This window comes from Molossus molossus, unplaced genomic scaffold, assembly GCF_014108415.1.
Source record: "Molossus molossus isolate mMolMol1 unplaced genomic scaffold, mMolMol1.p scaffold_m16_p_21, whole genome shotgun sequence".
NCBI lineage: Eukaryota > Metazoa > Chordata > Mammalia > Chiroptera > Molossidae > Molossus > Molossus molossus.
In genome coordinates this window covers 13,678,805-13,695,529 of record NW_023425357.1, presented here as the reverse complement: position 1 = coordinate 13,695,529, position 16,725 = coordinate 13,678,805, and the positions used below count along the sequence as shown (strand labels likewise).

Here is a 16,725-nt window from a genome sequence, read left to right as displayed (position 1 = left end):
TCAAAGGGCGCTGGCCTGGACTCGGTCCCCATCCGGCCGCGGGCGCGATGGCGAGCGCGGCTCTGAGGGTCGCCGTGCGGCAGCTGAGCCAGCACAGCCGGGCTGGAGCCCCGGTCCTCCTCCGGCAGGTGAGCGCAGGCGGGCGGGCAGCGGGCCCTGGGCCCTTGGAATCGGGAGAGATCTGGGAGACCCTGGCCGGGTTCCTGGGTTCTTCACCGAATGGGGCGCTGGGAGTATTGGGAAGCGGGGCCTCCTCGGTTCGAATGTAGTTGCTGGGTTCTCGGACTCCTGACCCAGGGGGAGGAAGTGGCTGGGGTTTCTGCTTTTGGATCTTAGGAAGCGAGTCGAGTCGAGTTGAGGCCTGGACTCCCAGGTCCCCAGTGAGTGAGGGTCTGGTTCTGTGCTCTCACCTGCCCACCCCCCGCCTTCCCAGATGTTTGAGCCCAAGAGCTGCACCTACACGTACCTCCTGGGTGACAGAGAGTCCCGAGAGGCCATTCTGATCGACCCGGTTCTGGAGACCGCGACTCGGGACGCCAAGCTGGTCAAGGAACTGGGGCTGCGGCTGCTGTATGCTGGTCAGTCTGGGCCGGACTCCCGGCCGGGGGGAGGCGGGGCTGGGGCTGGGGCTGGAAATCCTGCGTCCCCCCTGTGCCCTCCTGGACCTGGCCTCCTCTGTCTCCCAGTGAACACCCACTGCCACGCCGACCACATTACAGGCTCGGGGCTGCTCCGGTCCCTACTCCCTGGCTGCCAGTCTGTCATCTCCCGCCTCAGTGGGGCCCAAGCGGACCTGCACCTAGAGGATGGACAGTCCATCCACTTCGGGCGCTTCGTGAGTTGGATGCTTCGTGAGTTGGATACTGGGTCCTCGAGAGGGTGGTAGCCTGGACTTCTTGAGCTTAAGGGAAGAGGGAGCTGGGGGCCTGGGCTCCTCAGTCCTGGGGTAGGAGAGGTCTCAGGCCTGAGTTCCTTACCCCTGAGTTCTTGCCTCTGGAAGAAGGGTGCAGTTAACGCAGGTGGGGCACTAGGGCAAGAGGCTCTGGGAAGGCGTGCTCTGGCCGATCCCCTTAAGTCAACAGCACTTTCAGAGTTTCATACAGATTTGGAGCAGCTCCTTTGGCCTGGCAACTTCATCAAAGTTGATTGAGGGCTGCAATGCTAAGACCAGGGCTGAGGGAGAGACCCAGCCCTGTCTTCTGAGAGCCACTGTTGGAGGAAGTAGCATCCCTTTGCCCAGGGTCAGGACTAGGGTGAGGCCAGGGAGGCACCTAGGGCGCAACCTTTAATGAGGCATTCACTCTTAAGGTCAGCACCTTCCAGCCCTGGCTGGGTAGCTCAGTTGGTTAGAGTGTCTTCCGGATACACCAAGGTTTCGGGTTTGATCCCGGGTCAGGGCACATACAAGAATCAACCAATGAATGTATAAATAAGCGAAACAACAACTAGATGTTTCTGTCTCTCAAGTTAATAAATTTTTTAAAAAAGTCAGCACTTTCTGGTGAACTTGCCTCCTTAAATGTTGTGCCTCAGGCACTGTCTACTTGTCTTGCCTCACCCTGGCCCCAGCCCTGCTATTGCCTCACACCAGAATGATTTAAAGGTTTCTACCTGCCTTTCCTGTCACTGCCCAGGCATAATCAGCAGGTTTCTGGCCAGAATTTCAACCCAGGGCAATGTGGAGGGGAGGGGAGGGCACTGGGGGGAGTTGCCCTCAGAGAGAGAACTGGCAGGGCTTTTTTCTGATCAGAGTTGCTAAAGATATAGAGAGTTTGGCTGACATTGGAGACAGGATGTCAGGTAACAGGGTGAGGACTCAGCCTCTGGCTTAGAGAATTTTGCTAAATGGGCATAGTTTGAGTCAGAGCATTAAGCAGAAATGAGGGGTGTGTGTGTGGGATCAGAGGATTTAGCTACAATTATTACAGACTCTTTGCTTTAAGCCTTTTGCTGAAAGCAGGTAAAAAAAATGCGTTGTATCCCTGGCCGGTTTGGCTCAGTGATTAGAGTGTCAGCCTGAGGTCCTGAGAGACCCAGGTTCGGTTCCCACTAAGGGCATGAACCTCAGTTGCAGTCCCCCTCCCCGCCCCCCGCCCTGGTTGGGTCATGCAGGAGGCAGCCACTCGATGTGTCCCTTTCACTGACGTCGATGTTTCTCTCTCTCTCTCCCACCCACTCTATCTGAACAAAAAAATGGAAAACTGTCCTCGGGTGAGGATAAAAAAAATAATAATAAAAATAAAAAATAAAAAAAATGCATTGTACATTTATGTAAACTCTACACAGGAGTCAGGTGCTAAAATGCATTTCTTGGGTTTAGAAGAGTTAGAAATGGTCAGATTTTGAGTCCAGATGAGCCTGTTGTTAAGCTCATCATCACTCCAAAAAGAAACCCCATACCCAGTAGCTGTCAACCCAGTCTCTTCCCTCTTTCATTCCTATAGCCTTAGGCAACCACTAATCTACTTTCTGTCTATAGATTTACCTATTTTGGACATTTCGTAGAAATGGAATCATACAATATGTGGCCTTTTGTGACTGGCTTCTGTCACTAATTATAATGTTTTTTTTTGTGGTACGTGTCCCTAGTGGGAACCGAACCCGGGACTCTCTGGTCTGCAGGCTGAGGCTCAAACGCTAAGCCAAACTGGCCAGGGCAAGAACTATTGTTTTTATTTTATTTTTTTTATCCTCACCCGAGGACATTTTTCCATTTTTTGTTCAGATAGAGCGGGAGGGAGAAAGAGGAAGAGAGAGAGAGAGAAACATCGATGTGAAGGGACACATCGAGTGGCTACCACCCACACGACCAACCAGGGCCGGGGACAAACTGCAACTGAGGTACGTGCCCATAGCGGGAACCGAACCCGGGCCTCTCTGTACCACAGGCCGATGCTCCAACTGCTGAGCCAAACTGGCCAGGGCTATAATGTTTATTTTTTTAAACTTTTTTTTTAATTCCTCACCTGAGGATATAGAGTGGGAGGGAGGGAGAGAGAGACAGAGAGAAACATGGATGTGGCTCTATCACATCAACTGGTTGCCTCCCACACGACCTGACCAGGGCCGGGGATAAACTGCAACCAAGGTACATGCCCTTGACTGGAATCGAACCCGCGACTCATTGGTCCATGGGCCGACGCTCTAACCGCTGAGCCAAACCACCTAGGGCTGATCATAATGTTTTTAAGATTCACCAATGTTGTAGCATAGCCCTGGCCAGTGTGGCTCAGTTGGTTGAGTGTCATCCTGTGCACAAAAAGGTCACCTGTTGGATTCTTGGTCAGGGCACATACCCAAGTTTCGAGTATTATCCCAAGTAGGAGTATGTATAGGAGGTGACTGACTGATGTTTCTCTCTCCCTCTCCCTACATTTCTCTCTAAAAATCAATAAAAGCATGTCCTCAGGTGAGGATTAAAAAACAAACAAACATGTAGCATATATCGGCGTTTCATTTCTTTTCTTTTTTTTAATCCTCATTGAGGATATGCTTATTGATTTTATAGAGAGGAGAAGGAAGAGGGGGAGTATTGATGTGAGAGAGAACATTGATTGATTGCCTTCCATACATGTGCCAACCAGGGATTGAACCTGCAACCTAGGTATGTGTCCTAACTGGGAACTGAACCCCAAACTATTCGGTATACAGAATGATGCTCCCACCAACTGAGTCACACTGGCCAGGGCTCGTTTCTTTTTATTGCTAAATAATATTTCATTGTATGGATATACCACATTTTATATATCCTTTCATTAGTTGATAGACATTTTAGTTACTTCCATTTTTTGGCTATTTTCAATAATGCTGCTCGGAATATTCATATACAAGTTTTTGTTTGGATGTGTGTTTTCACTTTCTTTGGGTATATACCTAGGATGGAACTGCTGGATCATATGATAACTCTATATTTAAAGTTTGAGGAAATGCCAGACTGTTATCCAACATGTCTGTACCATTTTATGTTCCCACCAGCAGTGAATGAGTTCCAGTTCCTCCATATCCTTGCCAACACCTGTTGTTATTTGTCGTTATGAATATTCAGCATTTTGTTTGGTTTTCACCTAAGTTCTTTTTTAAAAAAATTTGTTTTTAGCCCTGGCCAGTTTGGCTCAGCGGTTAGGGCATCGGCCTGTGGTCCAGAGAGACCTGGGTTTGGTTCCCGATAGGGGCATGTACTTCGGTTGCAGTTTGTCCCCGGCCCTGGTTGGGTCATGCGGGTGGCAACCACTCGATGTGTTCCTTTCACGTCGATGTTTCTCTCTCCCTCCTGCTCTGTCTGAATAAAGAATGGAAAAATGTCCTCGGGTGAGGATTAAAAAAAAAAAAGTGTTTTAATTGATTTTAGAGAGAGAGGAAGGGAAAGGGAGAAGAGAGAGAAGCACCAATCATGTGCATCAGGAACTGAGTCAGCAGTCTTCTGGTGCACGAGATGACGCTCAATCCACGGGCTGAGTCACACCTGCCGGGCTCACCTGAGTTCTTCGTACACATTTGGAGATGGGCACAGTTTTTTCTCTCCCTTATTTTCCTCCTACTACTTTGTAGAATTGAATTGTAACATACATATAATATAGTACATAGTGCACATATTTACCTGTGCAGCCTGATAAATTTTTACATGTTTACACTTGAGTATCCTCCTCCCAGATTCAGATACAAAACATGTCCAGCACCCCAGAAGTCTTCCTTGTTCCTCTTTCTGATCATTGACACCCCGCCAAAGGATCATTCTTCTGTCTTAATTCTACATTAGTTCTGCTTGTTCTGGACCTTCTATCCAGGAATCGTACAGTGTGTACTCTTTTGTGCCTGGCTTTTTTTCACTGTACATAATGTTGAATATGGGTGTGACCCTTTCCTTCTGTTGCTATATAGCAGGGGTTGACAGACATTTTCTGTAAAGGACCAGATAGTAAGTATTTTCCATTTGCAGGTCACATGATCTCTGTTGTAACTCCTCAAATCTCCTGTTGGTATGAAAGCAGCCATAGACGATGCATAGATGAATAAGCATGGCTGTGTTCCAATAAAACTATTTGTGGCCACTGCAATTTTAATTTCAATAATTTTCACATGTCATGAAATAATCATTCTTACTTTAATTTTTTTTTTCAACCATGAAAAAGTGTAACAACCATTCTTAGCTTTCAGACCTTACAAAAGCAGGTGGCAGGCCCAATTTAGTGCACTAGCCATAGGTCACCAAACCTGATGTAGAGCATTTCATTGTGTGAATTTATGACAATCTATCCATTTTCCTTTTGATGGCTGATTTCAGTTTTGGGCTATTATGAATAGTGCTGCTTTGAAGATTCTTGTACAAATCTCTTGGTCGACATTGCCCTCAGTTCCAAGGAATGGACTTGCTGGGTCTCAGAACTGACGTATGTTTAACTTTAGTAGAAACTGCCCAATAGTTTTATTTACTTGGTTGTACATATTACACTCATTTGGGGCCAATTTTGGATGGTTTCATTGTAGAATGAATTTTCTGTTTTAATAAGCAGTTATTGAGACTTGAACATTTTATCTCCCATGAGAGGTGGTAGATTCAGAAAGTTAGCCTTTCCTGTTAAATGTGTTGATTGAGAGGGGTGCTGCTCAAGACAATGATTTCCCAGGTCCCACTTTTGTGATTCTGATTTAGTCATTTGGGACAGAGAGGGAATCGGGTGATCGTCATATGGTCCACATAAGGATTTCCATGCTTCCTCTTATTTGGAATTAAATATTTGAATGTGGAACAAGTCTTCTATCCCCTACTATTTTATGAAAAATTTCAAGCATACAGACAAGTTGAAAAAAATTTTACAGCTTACATCTCTATCCATCCATCACTTCATCTTATTTTGTTTCTACAAAAGAAAGAAGATTTAGCCTCGGCCAGTGTGGCTCAGTTGGTTAGAGCATCGTCCTGTGCACAAGAAGGTCGTGGGTTCAATTTCTTGTCAGGGCACATACCTAGGTTGGGGGTTTGATCCCTGGTCTGGACGCAAACGAGAGGCAACCATCAATGTATCTCTTTCACATCAATTCTTTTTTCTCTCTCCCTTTCTTCCTTTCTCTCTCTCAAAAAAAAAAATCTATTAAAAAGTTTTAGCTGTTGGAGGCTCAGAGTATTTAACTATAATGGAAAATGATGTTTTGGGTTTTTGAGTTGAGAGAGCATAGATAAAAATGCATGATTATATCAAGATCAAATCCTTTTGAAGAATGGAGCAAAAGAAGACACTTAGGGACCAAGAGAAAAGAAGCTGAGAACTTACTTGCCACCAGGGGGCAGTGTGGGCCGTGGGAACTGCGAGGTGAGTGAGCTGTGGGCTTGCACAGATCCCTTTTAAGAATGGGCTTTAGCTTATGGAGGTAGTTTCAGAAATTAGATCATTAGGGTAATAATTCTTCTCTGACAATTGCTTCCCTGAATTGAGTGTGGGGATTTCTGCATGTCAGTCTTAGAAATGGCTTTGGGAGATCAGAAGGCATGCACTTTTGAGATGATAGACACTGCTAAATTGCCCTCTAATATGGCCAAATGAGTTGTACCCACATCCCAGAAAATGTAAGGGCTTTACTCAAACACCCTAAGTAACTGACAGTTGCCAATCTGGTAAGTAAATATAAAGGTTTTATGATTTAACTCTCTCCCTCCCATTGAAGGGAAATCAAATATCTTTTTAGATGTTTTATTTTTCTTTATTGATTTTAGAGAGAGAGTAACAGAGGAGAGAGAGAAAGAAACATCGACTGGCCGCCTCCTGCATGCCCCTCACTGGGGATTTGGCCCACAACCTGGGCATGTGCCCTGACCGGGAATCGAACTGGTGACCTCTTGGTGCATGGGTCGATGCTCAACCACTGAGTGTCCAGGCTAGGCTAGATGTTTTATTTTTCTAAAATATGTTTTTATTGATTTTAGAGAGAGAGGAAAGGAAGGGAGGGAGAGAGAGAGAGAGAGAGAGAGAGAGAGAGAGAGAGAGAGAGAGAACATCAGTGTGAGAAACATCAATTGGCTACCTCCTGCAGAGCCCCTACCAGGGCTCACCTGAAACCTGAGCATGTGCCCTGACTGGGAATTGACACTCAGCCAACACCAGCCAGGGTTTTCAGATGTGTTTTGACTATTTGTTTTCTCTCCCATGAATTACCTGTTTTTTCTTTTGCCCATTTTCTTTTGGGGATTCTTATCGATACTTGGGAGCTGTTTATGTATTATGGCTATTCACACTTTATACTTTCTTATACATGCTGCTAATTAATTTTGTGTCTGAGGTTCTTTTTTGGTTTTTAACTGATTTTGTTCTTTTCTATAGTAAAGTTAAATAAACTATGTGACCACATATGTCACTATTTTTCCTTATGGCCTCTGAATTTCCTATTGTGCTTAGAAAAACCTTTCCTACCTCAAGATTAATTAATCAATTAATTATTTGTTAATCCTCACCTGAGGATATTGTTTTCATTGATTTTTTAAAAAATTTTATCTTTGCCCTGGCCGGTTTGGCTCAGCGGTTGGAGCGTCGGCCTGCGGTCCTGAGAGACCCGGGTTCGGTTCCCGCTAAGGGCATGTACCTCGGTTGCAGTTTGTCCCCGGCCCTGGTCGATTGTGTGGGTGGCAGCCACTCGATGTGTCCCTTTCACATCGATGTTTCTCTCTCTCTCTGTTCCTCTCTCTCCCCCCCCACTCTACCTGAACAAAAAATGGAAAAATGTCCTCGGGTGAGGATAAAAATAAAAATAAAAAAATTTTTTTATCTTTAATGTTGAATGTATTACAAATATCCCCACTTTTTTACCCCATTGACCCCCTTCACCCTACTCCCTCTTCACCACACTATTGTCTGTGTCCAGGGGCCATGCATATTTTTTCCACTGATTTTTTTTAGAGAGCATGAAAGGGTGGGGGCGAGAAACACTGATGTGTCTCAAGTTGTTGGTTGCCCCTGCATGTGCCCCAACTGCACACACCGCAGATCGAATCTGTAACCCAGGTACATGCCCTTGACTGGGAATTGAACCCGTGGCCCTTCGGTACGTGGGCCGATGCCCTAGCCACTGAGCCACACTGGCCAGGACTCCTACCCCAAGACTATACACACACACACACACACACACACACACACACACACACACACAATCTCCTTCCATATTTATTTACAGAATTTTAATGTTTTTTGATGTTGATCTTAGTGTATCCGAATTTTATGTTTTATTTTTAATGATAAAGTTATATGTTCCCTTTTTTTTTTTTTAATGGTTCATATAAGCACTGGCTGGGTAGCTTAATTGTTTAGTGTCGTCACAACACGCCAAGGTTGTGGGTTTGATCCCCGGTCAGGACACATGCAAGGATCAACCAATGAACATATAAATAAATGGAATAACAAATAGATGTTTCTGTCTCTCTCTCAAATCAATAAATAAAAAAATAAAAAAGGATAATATAGGAAAAGCCTAAAGAACAAAATATATATATATATATTTTTTTGAGTTTAATGTCTTTTATTTTTTTTTAAATTTTTTTTTTCCAAATCTTTATTGTTGGATGTAAAATGTATTACAGATGTTCCACATTTTTCCCCCATTGACCCCTCCTCCCCACTCCCGCCCCCCTCCCACCTTTTCCCACACTATTGTCTGTGTCCATTGGTTATGCATATAAGTTCTTTGGTTTATTCCCCCCCCCCCCCAGCCCCTTTCCCTTTGAGGTTTGTCAGTCTAGCAATGAATTTGTGCTTCTTAATCCCTTCACCTTTTTCACCCATTCCCCCAACCCCCCTCCCAACTGGCAACCAACAAAATGTTCTCTGTATCTATGAGAATGTTTCTGTTCTACCTGTTCATTATGTTTGTAGATTCCATTGTTGATAGATATGTATTCATTGCCATTTTGTTTGTTCATACATTTTATCTTTTTCTTCAAAAAGACCCTTCATCATTTCATATAATAACGGTTTGGTAGTGATGAACTCCTTTAACTTTCTCTTGTCTGGGAAAGTTTTTATATGTCCATCGATTCTAAAGGACAGCTTTGCAGGATAGAGTAATTTTGGTTGTAGGTTCTTGGTTTTCATCACTCTGAATATTTCTTGCCACTCCCTTCTGGCCTGCAAAGTTTCTTTTGAGAAATCAGCTGACAGCCTAATGGGAACCCCCTTGTAGGTAACTAGCTGCCTTTCTCTTGCTGCTTTTAAGATTCTCTCTTTGTCTTGAACCTTTTGCATTTTGATGATGATGTGTCTTGGTGTGGGCCTATTGGGGTTCATCTTGTTTGGGACTCTCTGTGCTTCCTGGACTTGTATGTCTGTTTCCAAGTTAGGAAAGTTTTCTGCCATTATTGTTTCAAACAGGTTTTCGATTTCTTGTTCTCGCTCTTCTCCTTCTGGCACCCCCAAGATGGGAATGTTGGCATGCTTGAAGTTGTCCCAGAGGCTCCTTACACTATCCTCATTTTTTTGGATTCTTTTTTCTTTTTGCTGTTCTGATTGGGGATTTTTTGCTTCCTTATATTCCAAATCGATGGTTTGCTCCTTGGACTTACATACTCTATTATTGAAGCTGTGTATGTAAATTATTCTTTATTTCAGTTAATGCCTCCTTCAATTCTAACTGTGTATCCATGATTTCTAACTGGTCCTTTTTTATGCTCTTGAGGCCCTCCCTAAGTTCACTAAGGTTCTCACTAAGTTCATTGAGCATCCTTATAAGCAGTATTTTGAACTCAGTATCTGTTAGGTTGCTTATCTCCATTTCGCTTAGTTCTTTTATTGGGGTTTTGTTCTGTTCTTTCATTTGGGACCTGTTTCTTTGTCTCCTCATTTTGGCTGCCTCCCTGTGTTTGTTTCTGTGTATTACTTAACGAGAGGTATGGGGCTCGCTGAGACCAGATGCTGCTCGTTTGAAAGAATTTAGGAAAAACCTGAAGCAGGATCCAAGACCAGCCCATCCTATGGTTAAGCAAGTGGCATCACTTGGGTGGGCCTGAAAGTTGGGTGGGCCTGAAAGTTGGGTGGGCCTGAAAGTTGGGCGGGGCGGGGCCTCAGGGAGTCAGCAGGGTGGGGCTACCAGTGTGAGTCAAGTTGCTGGAGTCCCAGGTATGGAGACTGTCTGCTGCCCCCGGGAAGGGCTCACCAAAGGAACAAAGGCCTCTGACAGCACGTTTGTCCCTGAGAAAGCCCCCTCTCCAGCCCTCGCTCCAGTGCCAAACAGCTCAGTTCTTCCCTGTGTGTCTCTGGTGCCCCTCGAGCTGCCTCCCCTCCAAGCTTAGAGGGAGAGAGTCCGATAAGTCCGTGCGCGGGCCCTTTAAGGAACTGCCTGGGGCTCCAGCGCCTCAGCCTCCCTGAGCCTCAGTTCTCGCTGGTTTTTCCAGCCAGAAGTTATGGGGACTTCTCTTCCTGGCACTGGAACCCTGAGCGGGGCACCTGGTGTGGGACGGGGACCCCTCAGTCCTCAGGGAGGACCTTCCCAGCTGAGGGAGCCTCCTGATTTTTATCCGCCACACGTGGGTGTGGGACCAGCCAGTCGAGCCGCCGCCCCTCCTACCAGTCTGGATGTGGCTGCTGATTTAATTCCGTAGTTGTAGGACTTCCATTCAGCTTGATTTCAGGCGGTTTTGAATGATGGTTGTTCTGTAGTTTAGTTGTAACTTTGATGTGGTTGTGGGAGGACGCGATACCACGTTCACCTACGCCGCTGTCTTGACCGGAAGTCCCTCCAAAATATATATTTAGAGTTAATAAATACATTCTTAAATAAGATGACACTATATAAGTGTCTTTGAAACCTGCTTTTTGCACTTACTGGATATTAAACATCTTTTCATGTAATTATTTGTTTATATCATCATTAACTTTTTTTTTTTTATTGCTCACCCAAGGATATTTTTCTAATTATTATCAGATAGAGTGGGAGGGAGGGAGAGAGAGAGAGAAACATCAATGTGATAGAGACACATCGACTGGTTGCCTCCACCCCACCAGCGCCGGGGACGCACCACAACCGAGGTACATGCCCTTGACCAGAATCGAACCCGCAACTCATTGGTCCTCAGGCTGATACTCTAACCGCTGAGCCAAACCGGCCAGGGCTATCATCATTAACTTTTATCTTAATGATTGATTAATATTCTATATTTATATTAGTATGCTTTTCTTTTTCTTATTGATTTGCAAGATCTGTTTGTATATGAAGTATACTGACCACCATGTGGTATATGTGTTACAAATATATTCCTCAGCTTGTTTGTTCCTTTTAAGTTTTGTTTATGATGTTTTTGACATTGCAGAACTTCACATTGATTTAAAGTCAAACCATTGATCTTTTCCTTAATGATTTACAACTTTTAGGGATTACACTTGAATGTTATACCCTAACCAGAGGGCATAGATTCATTTGTACTTTTGCAGCTCTCACAGTTTTATGGTTTTATTTTCTTGCCTTTAATTCATTTGGAGTTTGAGCCTGGAAATCTAACTCAATTGTTTACAAAATAGGTTATCTAGGTGTGACCCTGGGGTCAGGTGGGGGCTCCTGGGATCAATTTCACCACAAGGGCAGAGCCATTGGCTTCTTGGTGACTGTCTGTACTTTCTTTCCCTGCCAGGCCTTGGAGACCCGGGCCAGCCCCGGCCACACCCCGGGCTGTGTCACCTTCGTCCTGAATGATCATAGCATGGCATTCACTGGAGATGCCCTGCTCATCCGAGGGTGTGGGCGAACGGACTTCCAGCAAGGTCACAGGCCCCTTTCCTCAGCCCAAGATCTTAGTATAGTTATGTGTGTGTCAGGGTTTTAAGTATCAGTTGCAAGAATGAATGAATGAGTGTTAAACTTTTAGGAGGTTTAGCTGCTGAAGTTGGGGGGAGAGTTAGATTCAAGGGTTAGCTAATGAGAGAACAGTTAGATTGAGGAATTTAGCTGTTAGGGGACAGTTAGCTTCAGGGGTGTGTTAATTATCTATTGCTGTGAAATAAATTACCCCATAACTGAGTGGCTTAAAACAATGATTAACATTTATTATCTCACACAGTTTCTGAGAGCCTGGACTCTGGGAGCAGCATAGCTGGGTGGTTTTGACTCAGGGTCTTGCATGAGGTTGCAGTCAAGCTGTGGGCCTGGGCTGCAGTCATCTGAAGGGTTGCCTGGGCCTGGGGGATCCATTTCCCTGGAGGCTCACTCACATGGCTGGCAAGCTGGCCCTGGCTGTGGGCAGGAGGCCTCCGTTCCTTCCCACGTGGACCTCTGTCCACGTGGACCTCTTTGTGGGGCCAAGTGTCGTCACAACATGGCAGCTGGATTCTCCCCAATCAGGAGACCTAATTTTTTTTTTTTTATCCTCACCTGAGGACATTTTTCCACTTTTTTGTTCAGGTAGAGTGAGAGAAAGATAGAGAGAGAGAAACATCGACGTGAAAGGGACACATTGAGTGGCTGCCACCCACACGACCAACCAGGGCCGGGGACAAACTGCAACCGAGGTACATGCCCTTAGCAGGAACCGAACCCGGGTCTCTCCGGACCACAGACTGACGCTCTAATGGCTGAGCCAAACCGGCCAGGGCAGGAGACCTAATTTTTTTTTTATAAATCCTCACCCAAGGATATTTTCCCATTTATATTCAGACAGAGTGGGGGAGAGAGGGAGAGAGAGAAACAGACAGAGAGACAGAGAGACAGACAGGTTCCACACAACCCCGACCAGGGCCAGGGACTGAACTGCAACCCAGGTACATGCCTTTGACCAGAATCGAACCCTTGACTCTGGTTGAGGGCTGACACTCTAACCAGAGCCCTAATTTCTTTTTTTTGTCGTACGTGCCCCTAGAGGGAACCGAACCCGAGACTCTCTGGTCCGCAGGACGATGCTCAACCGCTGAGCCAAACTGGCCAGGGCCCTAATTTCTTTTAATACCTAGTTTCTTAAATTAAACTCTGTCATTTCTGCAATATCTTATTTTTTAGATACTCCCTTAATCCAGACCACTAAGTCAAGGTCAAGGGAATTGGTGTTATATTTTGAGGAGTGTCAGTTTGTGGACATATTTTAAAACCCAATAAGGGGTTTAGCTGCTGGAGGTGTCTGTGGGGGGCAAGTGGAGTTAGATTCAGGAGTTTGACTGCTAGGAAATTGTTAGAGTCAGTGTTTTGATTGCTTGGGGTCCGTGTTACATTTGGGGTTTAGCTGCTGGAGTTTCGCTGTGGGAAGGAAGAGTCAGAATCTCAGGGTTTTGCTGACTTTTGAATGAGTGCGTGCGTGTGTGTGTGTGTGAATGTGAGGTTGACAGTAGATTGATAAGATTTTTTTTTTAATCCTCACCTAAGGATACTTTTCCATCTATCTTCAGATAGAGTGGGAGGGAGGGAGAGAGAGAAACATCCATGTGAGAGAGACACATCGACTGGTTGTTTTCCCATACTAACCCAACCAGGGCGGGGGACGAACCTCAACCAAAGTACATGCCCTTGACTGGAATTGAACCTGTGACCCTTTGGTCCTTGGGCTGATGTCCTAACCACTGAGCAAAACCGGCCAGGGCTAGACTGGAAAGAATTAGCTGCCTTGTGGGAGGAGAGCAAGACTGGAGGAGGGGAAAGACGTGGCATGTTGAGCTGGCAGTGGTAACCAGGTCCCCAGGCTGCCTCTTACTTCCTCTTTCCTCTCCCCTTATCTCTCCATCTCTCTCTGTCTTTTTCTCTCTGAGGCGCCTATTTTCCTCTGTATCCACTCCCAAAACAGTCTGATCTCTGAGTTTTTCCTCCCCAGGCTGTGCTAGGACCTTGTACCGCTCGGTCCACGAAAAGATCTTTACGCTCCCAGGAGACTGTCTGATCTACCCTGCTCATGATTACCATGGTGAGGGCTTCCTAGAGGAGGTATGGGAATAATTTACTACTATTTGACAGGGAGCACCAAACTGCTGTAATCCTCATGGGGCATGGGCCTACAATTCCCAGAAATTCCTCTGGCCAAAACAATCAAGTGCTTATGTGTACTGAGTGTGGATGTAGAAACCACAATTCCTAGAATTCCGGAGGGCATAGATTTTCCTGGGACCTATTTATAGTCCAGGGAACTGTGAGAAACTACATTTCCCAGATTGCCCGTTTAGGAGAGAAAGCAATTTCAGGAACATTCTGGGAAAAGCTTATTCTTCCCAGGAACCCCAAAGCCTCTTGGGAAATGTAGTCCTGGGAGGCCTGAGACACCGAAGGATGGACATTCCTCCCCCTCTCGGCCTCTAGGGCTCACAGTGTCCACTGTGGAGGAGGAGAAGACTTTGAACCCTCGGCTCACCCTCAGCTGTGAGGAGTTCATCAAGGTCATGGACAACCTGAACTTGCCCAAGCCTCAGCAGATAGGTGAGCAGTTGGGAGCCTGGACCCCTGGGTCTGAGGGAAGAGGGTCTGGGGGCCTGGACTCCTGGGTCTGAGGGAGGAAGAGCTGGGGGCCAGGACCCCTGGGTCTGAGGGAGGAGGAGGCTCAGGGCCAGAACTCTAGTTTCCCAAAGAAGACAGCTCTTAGGATTTCTGGGTTCCATTTAAGCTTGGGGAGAGGGCACCTGCTGGGGCACATTGGTTTTACCATTGGTTTCTTACTTTCAGATGTGGCTGTTCCAGCTAACATGCGCTGTGGGGTCCAGACCCCCCCTTCCTGACATTATCTCTGTCAGGTGCTCATATCCATTAAAAATGCACTAGGTGGGGTGAGGGGAAAAGTACTACCACTGGAACCTCTCTTCTCTTCCCCTCCCTCACCTGCCCTCAAGCTTCTTAAATAAAAAAAAATTTTTTCTTGCTCTGAATCTGACTTCTGTCTGTTTTCTGGGGAAACAGCTGGGCTTCTGGGCTGAGGTGCCTGGGGGTTAGTTCTAGTCCCTGGAGAGGCCAGAGAGTGGGACAAGGTGCAGAGCCAGAGAGCCCAAAGGAGGAGATATTCTAACTCAAAAGAGCAGAAACGAACAGATGTCTGGGGCAGGGCTTCTCAGTGCCTTAGATTAGAACACCATGTTGAGTTTGAGCCATTTCCCCCCATGAGACCCAGGATAAGGTCATTCTTTTCTCCAGGCCTCGATTTTCTTATCTATAAAATGAGTCTATATGTGTGAGGTGCTTGGCATCAGTGTTAACCACTTTTTTTTTTTTTTTTAAAGGAAGATTAAAATTTTTTAAATTGAAAAAGTGAAACTGTTAGCCTTGTAAGATGGGGTACAGGAGAAATAGTTGATATTAGACTTAAAAATAAATTTGGCAAGAGGAACCACATGGGGAATTGACCTCTGCAATTCAAGCGCTCAGCTATTTAAGATGCCCAGGAAATCTGATATGTGTGATGGACATAGACTGACCCCTGTATCTATAGTGACAAGCAGTGGAGGGTTCCTCAGCAATGGAGAAGTGATCATCCATTATAAACTATGGGTGAAAAGAAGAGGATTTCTTATCATTTGAAATTGAGCTGATGAGACTCTGAGGAATTGTTTTAAGCAGTCAAGGTTTTCAGTAGAAGCCATAGAACGTTTGTCAGCACAGTGAATGACAGCAGCCATGTCACTGCCCACCCTAATCATCATACTCATTGATTTGTCCCAAAGTCCCAGTGATAGCCACACCCTAAGCCCCCATACCCACAACATCTACCAGCGTGGCCTCCAAAGTAGTTTCCGTAATAGATACAGCATAAAGTCTTGGGAGATGAGGATGAATGTTAACTATTACTGTCGCTGTCATTTGGAACCCTCTTTCAGGCACTTCCTGACTTGGGAGTGACAGTATGCCTAATGGTTAAGAACCTAGACTTTCCAGAGAACATATCGGATGCTGACAATAACATGGATAGACTTTGGACACACTTGTCACTCTCAGCCTCAGTTTCCCCAACTATAAAGTGGAGATAGACATCCTTTCCTCGCTAGACTGCTGTGAGAATGCAATTAAAATTAACGTGTGTAAAGTTTTAGCACAGCCCCTGACATCCAATAATAGTTTCTCATGCACCAGTTATTTTCCTGTTTTTGCCCAGAGAGGAAAGGGTCTGGCAGACACACCTTTAACCTCTCCTCCACCCCATAGCAAAGTGGGGGGAACACACTTCCCCCGTCTCTGGGCGGGTCTCTGACTCAGCTCAGGGCACCCCCTCCCCTTGCCCAGCTCCCCGAACCGGTCGGGGCCCTTCTAAAGGGCTCATTAGAGGGGAGAGGCCCCTATCTGCATTCCCTTCTTCCTTTCAAGTATTCCCAGGGTCTGGGCATTAGAGAGGCGTTTATACAAATGTGCTCAAGACACCTGGCCCTCCATGGGGCAGGGATGGGGGCGCTGGAGGCAGAGTGAGGGGTCGCAAGGCTGGGTTTTCCGAGGGTGGAGCCGGTGGGGCCGGGATGCCCGGATGCAGAGGCCGCGGGCGGGGCAAGCTGGTCGCTCCCTCCTCCCTCGGGAGCTGTTGGACCTGTTGTGTTCCCCCCTCCACTTCCGGGCTGCTGGGGAGGGGGACAGAGCCGCCTCTCTCCTCCCTCTTCCCCAGCCACCTGTTTCGGAGGCAGAAACGACAGCGCCCAGAGTGCAGAGCGGAGCGCGCCGAATCCTGAGCGGGTGAGGGGATCCGGGCTGCCGGGCAGCAGGGAGCTGGAGACTTGACCTCCTGGGTCTGCAGGGGTGGAGGAGGCTGGAGTTCGGGAATCTGGTTCCCGGGAGGAGCTGAGGGCTCAGACTCCTGGTTTGTCTTGGGAGACT

General features: G+C 46.4%; 1 protein-coding gene across 4 annotated transcripts; it reads left to right on the top strand.

Annotated features, from left to right (window-relative positions):
• Window positions 1–14,789, top strand: ETHE1 (ETHE1 persulfide dioxygenase). Of its 4 annotated transcripts, none has more exons than XM_036275847.1 (7): window positions 1–128; window positions 434–578; window positions 720–835; window positions 11,603–11,732; window positions 13,763–13,852; window positions 14,242–14,358; window positions 14,602–14,789. In XM_036275847.1, exons 1-7 carry the CDS (start codon window positions 48–50, stop codon window positions 14,652–14,654), a joined length of 732 nt encoding a protein of 243 aa, XP_036131740.1. In that variant the 5' UTR covers window positions 1–47; the 3' UTR covers window positions 14,655–14,789. The 4 variants fall into 4 exon arrangements, with proteins under 4 accessions (XP_036131740.1, XP_036131741.1, XP_036131739.1 ...); XM_036275846.1 differs by having other exon boundaries at window positions 4–128; window positions 687–835; XM_036275848.1 differs by lacking the exon at window positions 11,603–11,732 and having other exon boundaries at window positions 687–851.
• The last annotated feature ends 1,936 nt before the right edge of the window (window positions 14,790–16,725 follow it).

What these genes read in the sequence shown, in the direction of transcription:
- ETHE1 (XM_036275846.1), top strand. Translation starts at nt 48, where the DNA reads ATGGCGAGCGCGGCTCTGAGGGTCGCCGTGCGGCAGCTGAGCCAGCAC. An exon ending in CCCCGGTCCTCCTCCGGCAG is followed by an intron (nt 129 to 433) that starts GTGAGCGCAGGC and finishes CCGCCTTCCCAG; the next exon opens with ATGTTTGAGCCCAAGAGCTG. An exon ending in GCCCAAGCCTCAGCAGATAG is followed by an intron (nt 14,359 to 14,601) that starts GTGAGCAGTTGG and finishes TCTTACTTTCAG; the next exon opens with ATGTGGCTGTTCCAGCTAAC.